Source organism: Nylanderia fulva, unplaced genomic scaffold, assembly GCF_048542155.1.
Source record: "Nylanderia fulva isolate GAGA-0341 unplaced genomic scaffold, ASM4854215v1 Scaffold125, whole genome shotgun sequence".
NCBI classification, from domain to species: domain Eukaryota; kingdom Metazoa; phylum Arthropoda; class Insecta; order Hymenoptera; family Formicidae; genus Nylanderia; species Nylanderia fulva.
In genome coordinates, this window is record NW_028189464.1 from 319,215 (window position 1) to 328,241 (window position 9,027).

General features: G+C 35.9%; 2 protein-coding genes across 2 annotated transcripts; one reads left to right on the plus strand and one right to left on the minus strand.

Annotated features, from left to right (window-relative positions):
- Window positions 1-1,238: 1,238 nt before the first annotated feature.
- Window positions 1,239-4,825, plus strand: LOC114945804 (uncharacterized). The gene is given in 2 exon segments (XM_029322105.2): window positions 1,239-2,570; window positions 2,573-4,825. Coding segments are annotated over 2 exon segments (1,914 nt in total). The 3' UTR covers window positions 3,155-4,825.
- LOC114945801 (uncharacterized) lies at window positions 3,878-6,514 on the minus strand. Its single transcript, XM_029322104.2, has one exon. The coding sequence runs from the start codon at window positions 6,512-6,514 to the stop codon at window positions 3,878-3,880; it is 2,637 nt and encodes an 878-aa protein (XP_029177937.2).
- Between the last annotated feature and the right edge of the window lie 2,513 nt (window positions 6,515-9,027).

Sequence of the window (9,027 nt, forward strand, 5' to 3'; positions counted from 1 at the left end):
TTTAAGATTTTTATTTAACACATCTAATATATAAATTCCTAAAATTATTAATAGCAGTCACTAGTATTTAAATAGGAGTTGTAGAAACTAATTGACCAAACTAGCGAGTAAATAATTTATTCAGCTTTACGACGTTTCGACTATGTGATTGTGGTCCTTATCAAGTGAAACACTAAAATATTTTATTACATAAATAGTTATTAACGTACATAAAAAATTCACAAATAAACATATCAATAAAAACTGGAAACCATACTTACAAATGAATTAAAATAAAGTTAATGCATTATTATACAAATTTTGTCAATAACATTTCTTGAAATTATATAGGTCAATCAATAGAACAAAGCGAAACATTAAACATCATAACCCGTCGAAGGATCGTCAGATTCTAATATGTTTTAAAAAAAGAATATTTACACGACCTTAATTATTTTAATATTTAATATTGATAAAAAAGAGCTATGACGAGTATAAAACAAGGATGTGATTTCGTTACTTATAATTTATTACAATAAAAATCTGAATTATGTCTAGACGTTTTGACCCTTTTTTGGGTCATCTTCAACAAACAAAAAATTCCGCAATTAATAAAACATCATGTGTAAAATTTGTTTACTAATCAAAATATAGTCGCAATAAAAGAAAAAATATTTAAACACTGACGACTTAAAATACTAAAACAAATGGACATTGCGCAAAGTTAATCTACAAGAATCCAAATATCTGTCAAACGCTGAGGTTGTCCGTGCTTATGTTGTAAGTCGACAAAGCTTTGAAAAGAAAATGAAAAATTAAAATAACAAAAACATGGAATGAGTTTTATATCTACATATAATATTTCTGGCGTATTAAAATTCTCATTAGTCTTGCATTAAAATTAATGTTCAAGTCAGTGTCTGTCTCTAATAAATATGGAAAATGAATATTAAAAATGGGATCAATAAGTAGAAACACTAAAGATATTATTTTATAAAACTAACAAAAAATTTATCAACTGTTTTTAAACATAAAAAAACATCGAGCTATTTTTATACATATTTTGTGTGCGCGTATTAGACTTATCATTAATTCTGTAATAAAATTATTGTTCAAACCAGAAACTGTCTCTAATAAATATATGGGATATCAATATATAGAAAATGAATATTAAAAAGGCGATCAATAAGTAGAAACGCGAGAGATATTATTTTATAAAAGAAACAAAAATTTTATCAACTGTTTTAGGAAACATTGCCATGCTTCTTTTCGTCGCATGTTTGCTGCCTCTAGTGGCGAGTGCGCCACTCGATTCACAAATGATCATCGAAACACCAACAAATTTAATTCTAGATGTCCGTAACGACATCCTAACGGACGTTCGATTTGTTGAAGATTCAAATCATACGGTAGTAGACCTGTCAAATTCTTCTCTTCGCGGTTTGGAAAAAACCGTTTTCAATTATGTGCTCGATGTGAAGTCGCTCATTTTAGCCAACAATTCGTTAACTTCTCTGCCGGAGTTTGTCTTTTCCAATCTATCGAGATTGAGGAGCCTGTCACTGTCAGGTAATCAATTATCAAAGACCAAAAATCTATTTGTCGGTCTAAAGAATCTGCAATTACTGGATATCTCCTGTAATTTTATTGAAAGTTTATGGCAAGGAGAACTATTTGGTCTCACCAGATCCGTCAAGATTCTCACCAACGAAAATAAGTTTCGGATGATTAGCACAGACATGTTTGCTAATTCCTCCTTCAAGGAAAAGAAACGGAAGACACTAGTGACGATAATTAGAAACGACCTGGCTTTTCTACAGAACTGTAAAGAGGAGAAGAAAAGAAGAAATGACGACTGTGCGGATAAATGCAATATAGAATGGCTATTCATGCCTCCAGTGATCGTTAAAATTCTTAACGAGGACACTCGAATAAAAATCTGCAAATTGGATGGTATTGTGACAACATTGGCGGTCATTAAGAAAGATGAAGAGCTCGTTGAAGGATGCATTCAAGTATTTGTCAACATATCTGAGAGGCAAGTAGATCTTAGGGAGCAGGATATCAGAGGTTTTCAGGAGAATTGGTATCAGTTGCAATCGCTGCCAATTTTTTCATTGGATCTGTCGAGCAACAATATCACCGAGATTATAAAAGAGACGCTGAACAGTTTGCCGGTTGATCTGACGTATGTAAACCTTCTAGGCAACAATATCCATAGAATCCGTAGTCAAGTGATCGAAAATTATTATCTGAAGACCATTAACCTTAACTACAATCTGATCAAAAAAATTGAAGAGGATGCATTTAAAAGAACGAACTTACGGGAACTATATGTGGATAGTAATCAGCTGAAAAGTTTCGACTTTGTCACCAGTCTACCGGATACTTTGGAGGGATTTGTTGTGAGCGGAAATCACATAGCATTTATTCCTAACGGTGTTTTCTCCAAGCTCTGTCGTCTGATCTCTTTAAATCTCAACTACAACAAAATCAAAGCATTGCAGACTGATGTTTTTCAAGGTTTAAAATCTTTGCAAATGTTGAATTTGAGGGGCAATAATATATTGACCATCGAGCATTCCGCTTTTAGAGGAATCTGAGGAATCTCCATATGATCGATCTGCATAGCAATTCTTTACGTGAACTGCCGATAAACACCTTCGCCGGATTGACGTCCCTGACGTATCTGGATCTCACTAATAACAACATCACGAAAGCCATGTTCGCCGATCTTCCGTCATCCGTTAGTTTATTGCTCCTGGATTATAATGATATTAAAGTGCTCGAGGAAGGCAATTTTGTTCGAATCCCGAAAGATACTTTGTCATTGACTGGAAGCAGAATCACAAAAATAAAACGCGGCGCTTTTAATCTATCCACACTCACGAGTCTGTATTTGGATAAAAATCTCTTGACGACCATTGAAGGCGATAGCTACGAAGGTTTGGGTCGGTTAAAGCTCCTCTCGCTCTCGGAAAATAACATATCAAAGATTCGCAAGGGCGCTTGCAACAATCTGGGCAGTCTTGCTACGTTGGACATATCTATAAATCCATTTGAAAAGTTGGAAAACGGCTCTCTTCACGGCCTTGACACTGACTACCGTACTAGAATATATATTTGCGCAAATAATTTGAAAGAGATACAAGGCGGAGTTTTCGATGATCTTTAATAAAACTTATATCATTACTAGTATGCCCTGTCTCGGCTTCGCTCGAGATAATAATGTGATTGATCTTACGGATTAGAAGTGAATTATTCAATCGACATCTCGCGCGCCCCCTATTATACATTGTTGGTACTACGTCAGAAACCTTTACGCAAGTGCCAACAACAACTGTACCAAGTTTTAACTTAATTAGTTGAATGATGCGCGAACGCATAAAGCCCGAACACATAAACAAATTCATTTTTAAATATTATATTACATTGCTCGTAGTAAACTATTCACGGAGAAAGTTAGAAGAACATCAAACATGGGGATCACTATGCTTTTTTACATAGATGCCATTTGTAAAAAAACATGGTGACCTCCATGACTGATTTTCTACTACCGTTACTTCTTAATATAATGAAATTAATATTTACGAACGAAGACAGAAACCTTAAAGCTGGTATAAAAATCGACTGAATTGGGATTTGAAGAGGATGGACTTTGAACACGATTGGTCAAAATTTTTGTACAGTTGATATTAAGTAGAAATCAATACAAAAGAATTAATTTTAAATTTTATTATTTTTGTTATTCAAGTTTGTAACAAATGAGTATATTACAAAGTTGTTAGTAAATAACATGTGACACTTAAACTTATAAATGAGGTAGGTAGGGCAGATAGTTTTAAATTTGTAGCAATAAAATATATTATTTTGAATTATAAATACTTTTACTTTCAATTCAATTTAGCACTAATCGGTGCACAATATTTTTGGTTAACCTGTCTTTAGCTAACACAAATAGATTCGACGGTTTTCCTACACGTGAACATGCAACATATAGTTGCCCATGAGAAAAACATGGATTTTCCAAATCTAAATCACAAATGGACATTGTTTGACCTTGAGACTTATTTATGGACATGGCAAAAGCTAAACGAATTGGAAACTGTAGCCTTCTGAAGGGTATCGTAGAATCTGACGGTATCATTGGAATACGTGGCAACAGGACCACTTCTCCTTTAAACTTTCCAGTTAAAATGGTTGCTTCAAGAATATTTCCGGTGATTTTTTTGATGACCAAACGCGTACCGTTGCATAATCGAGGTGGATTCAAATTACGCAAAAGAATGATAGGTGAACCAATCTTTAATCGAAGATTATGTGGTGGCATTCCAGGTATATCCAGTGAATTCAAAAATTCAATTGGGAAATTTACACTTTCATTTTCATCAACAACAGTATCGATTGATTTAAAAGACATCAGATCGCCTGGTAACAACTGTTGTATCTGGAAGTTAATTTCGTCAACATCAACATTTTTGGCTGCCAAAATAGCCCGATCACTGAGCCAGTTATGATTCAAGTAATTACTCTGTATATCCGGGAAAATACTCTGAATCAATTCATTTTTTCCGTGAAGAACAGTGCAGAAATTGTCTGGCAGTTTAATGCATTGCGTATTTGGTTGCAGTTCTATTTTACCGTTCCCAATATCTAGTAATTGTTCGGAAAATATTTGTGCTGATGGATCATTTTGCAATTGTATGCGCATATTTATAGTCAATCGAAGTGTTTCAACACTTCGCCATAAGAATGATTGTTTTAAACATGCATTAATCTCATCCGCGAAAGTAGAGCGAGGTATAACCGGTAAGGTCTGTCGGAAATCACCAGATAATAGTAAGATAGCACCACCGAAAAGTTTATCATTGCCTTTAAAATCTTGCATAGTTCTATGCAATGCCTCAAGTGAATATTTGTGTGCCATTGTGCACTCATCCCAAATTATGAGTGAACTCTTCCGCAACACTGCAGCTATTCCACTATTCTTTTTTATGTTACATAATGCGTTTGGCTTATTATGAATGTCCAATGGCAGCTTGAATGTTGAATGTGCCGTTCGCCCACCATCTAGCAAAGTAGCCGCAATGCCAGACGATGCGACTGCCAATGCGATTTTCTGTTGTGACCGTATTTTGGCAAGAATCAACGATATTAAAAATGTCTTACCGGTTCCACCTGGTGCGTCCAAGAAAAAAAAACCGCCTTGTTCAGCAGCAACACCCAGCATAATCCGATCATAAATAATTTTTTGTTCTGCTGTCAGTAGTGGCTCACTGTTCACGATAATTGTTGCTAAATTACGATGGTCATATTGTTTTTCTCGTTGTAAATCGGTATTGACTAAGTCGGCGGCTGGACGAGCAGGTGATGGCATACCATAATGATTAAGTGGTAAATTTGAAATTAAAACACATAAATCCTCGATCAACACTAACGCTTCATTATACATCTCAGGCGTATAATCTATGTTTTGGCATTGATCTGTTTGTCTAATTCGGTGCAATATGTCTTCTGTCATACAATTTTTATATTTTTCCCACAAAGTGTGTGCTTGTGATGGATAACATGTCGTCAAAATAATTGCAAACAGCTGACGAATGTTATTGGGCGTTGATGTCAACGCAGCATCAGCAAGCGTTAAGTCCCAATGGTTATCGTCTTCTAGCAATTGCAGTTCACGACATGCATCTTGGTATGTATTGAATACTCGGCCGTTGACTGTTCGCAGAAATTCAAAAGACGTTGGTCCGGGAACATTCACCAATAATAAACGTAAATAGAAGCTCTCACGTTGCTTTGGATTTACCGTGTAAAGTCGCCCCAATGTCTTAGCTTTGAATATGCCTGTAACGGAAGGATGTGGTTTTCCTTGTTTTCGTGGCACCCATTTTTTACCAGATTTGTTCCATCTGAAATAACGTGGAACATCAGTATATATCAATGTCTTTGCGAATTGGCCAAAAATGTCAGATCTTTGACACAATGTAAAAAACTCAGTTAGTGTCGTTTTTGGAGCCTCAAGCGCTCTTTGGAGAACATTTTCTTCAGTGAAGTATACACGTTGACCGTTTTCAAGATGTATTGCTAGATGCTGGACAGCAGGGTCTCTTTCGTGTATGGAAAAGCTAAGAATATGCCAAATAGCTTCGTTGCTGCTGATGTATCTACCCATTTGGTATCGTGTAATTTCGTCATTTTCATTTACATTTTGTACTCCAAACATGGCCAAATCACTGCCTTTATTTACATATTTACAAATGTACTTAATTGATTTTACAGAACTGCAAAGCTCGACATTGATATGAGCCTCATAAGTTTTTGAAAGTAATGGTGAGTATGGTACCACCCACCGATTATCAAATTCTACTTGATTTGTAGAATTCGGCAGTCGCATCGTGAATGTGTGGCCACCATTCTCAGTATTTCTGTGTCGATACATTGGATAACCGTCAATATCCGTGATAGTGTCATTCGTATGCGGCTTTGGGAAATTTTTCTTACATTTTCCATTTTCCATGCATGGTAATGTCATGTTGAAAGCACCGCACGGCCCGTGGATCATGTGTTTGGTAACAATATCAAATAATTCTTGATCAATTGATCGGTCTGGAATTTCAGCTGAAATTATTTGATCAATTTCTTCTGGATGGATTTTATCTTGAAGCCAAATTAAAATGTGGGCATGAGGCAAACCTCGCTTTTGCCACTCAATCGAATACAGCCAACAACGTGTGATACCAAAAACTGAATATTTAACAATAAAATCAATTAAGGATTTCAATTTTTGTTTGAACACACGTGCAGTTATATCATGACGATGAATTACTTTTTGTCCTGGTAATAGTAAAGTTTGTATCTCTTTCCAATTCGGATTGCATGTAAATGTTATAAACAAATTTGGTCGGCCGTAATGACGTACGTAAGTCATCGCATCTTGTATGTATTCCTGCATGTTCCGTGGACTGCCGATGTAGCTTGAAGGTAAAATGAAAGCATTACCGATGTCATTGGGGTTTAAATTTCCGTCGATGTTTCCAACAACAGCATCTCGTAAGTGAATGTATTCTTCCGATCGTAATTTAGCCTGGTTGTATCGAATGAATCGCAAGCGTTCGCTTTCAACCTTAGCATACATATCAACAATGTATTGATGGAATAGCTGACGATATCGATGGATGTAGTTGTCCTGATTATGTCTAATCATCAATCGGTGTGCGTAGTAGTTCATTGAACTAACTTTTTTATCTCTTTGAGCACCTAAAAAAAAATAAGAAATAAATTAAAATAAGAAATTAAAAATCGTACATACAGTAAGAAAATAAATAGTTAATAGTCAAATTTACCGGTATTTGGATCACACTGTTTGATGTTAAGGTGATATTCATCCTGTCCTTGCCAAAATATTAATGGATATTGCAGTGCGTCATATGAACGGTGTAGATCCGAAATCGTACTAACAGTGTTGTCTCGCCGTGTAATTTTTATAGCTCTTTTGTCAACTGGATCACCAACCATAATAACAGCAACCTCATCAAGAGTTGGAGCGTTGAATCTGCCAGCATGTTCACCTAATGGGACTTTGTCGGCTTTTATGACGATTTGATAGTTGTCATTTTGCAATCGTGGCGAAATTCTTTTAATCAATTGAATTAGTTGATTCTGATCTTCTAAAAAATTTTCCAGCAATATCACAATTGCTCTTTCCTCTGCTTGTTCAATGAAATTATACTGGCACCGAGTTGTCACGCGCTCTTCACAATTGTCCATAAAATAAATTTGAAGAAATTTCGGATCATTATCAGGCATTGGCATCAATGACCCGATTTTATGGTACACCTGGCCTTGTATTTTGAATGTAGTTTCAAAATTACGTCCATCGGATGCGAGATCGCAAATTTTAGTTGCCCCAAATGACGTCATTTGGAAGCAAGAATTAAATTTGCGTATCTTACGCAAAAATAATTTTGAATCATCTGAATCGCCAGCAAGAAGGAATAATAAAGGTTCCGGCGGAGTAGGAAGAGATGACAGCACAACTTTTCCTGATGCGCAGCACATGCCGGGTGTTTCATTCTGAAATTTCAATGCCTGACAATATTGACATACTTTATCCATTGCACCGATAGCAATTTTTGAATGCGCAGAGTAGTTAATATTTGGTGCATATTCGAAAGCAAGACGAACAAATGATGCACATGTTAATGAGCGGCTGGTCCGCTGCCTCTGTCGTTCTTGTGCTCGTGCTGTAGCTATGTTTTGTTCTCGTGCCGCTCTTGTTCTCGCAATAGTCTGTCGCAGACGTTCGTCACGCTGTTCTTGAGATTCTTGTGCACGACCCTTCGCTGTCCTGATGTTTTGAGCTGCATTCCTTGTTGAGATTTGTTCTGTCGACAGATGAGCTCTTTCCGCACGTTTGCGTCGTGCCTCTCTGCTCCGCGCGTTGCTGAGGTTCGATTTTTTCGGTGGCATTCGACTTTAAATAAAAATTTAAACGTTTAAATATTAAAAATAAAACTGTAAAACATGCTACTATAGCACATTGAAATAAGGAGTGCAAAATAATTTTTAATATAGGTTGAATAAAATACCTCATGACCATAAAAATACACATATCATACACAGTGTGATTTGATGCATAGCAACTATGTGATGATACTTACATGTATATCTTGTTTTGAACAATGAGGCACTAACAATTAAAAAGCAGGAATAATTTCCACGAATTTTACAGCAACTATTTCGGAGGAATAATCGGGACTGACAACACGAACTTGGTGTCGTTTTTGTCGATGTATACGTGCTTTGTTCACGAAGTCACCGCGCAAAACAAAATAGGAAAGTCATTTACTTTGAAAAGTACATAGTAAATGACAATCCAGTCAACAGATATCGCCATCTGTGACAATCGTTTGGAGATAACAGATAACTGTGACTGTCATATAATAATATTTACTTTGAAAAGTACATAGTAAATGACAATCCAGTCAACAGATATCGCCATCTGTGACAACAGTGGAGATAACAGATAATTGTGACTGTCATATA

Coding starts and splice junctions, on each gene's coding strand:
- LOC114945801 (XM_029322104.2), bottom strand. CDS start 6,514: ATGACATTACCATGCATGGAAAATGGAAAATGTAAGAAAAATTTCCCA.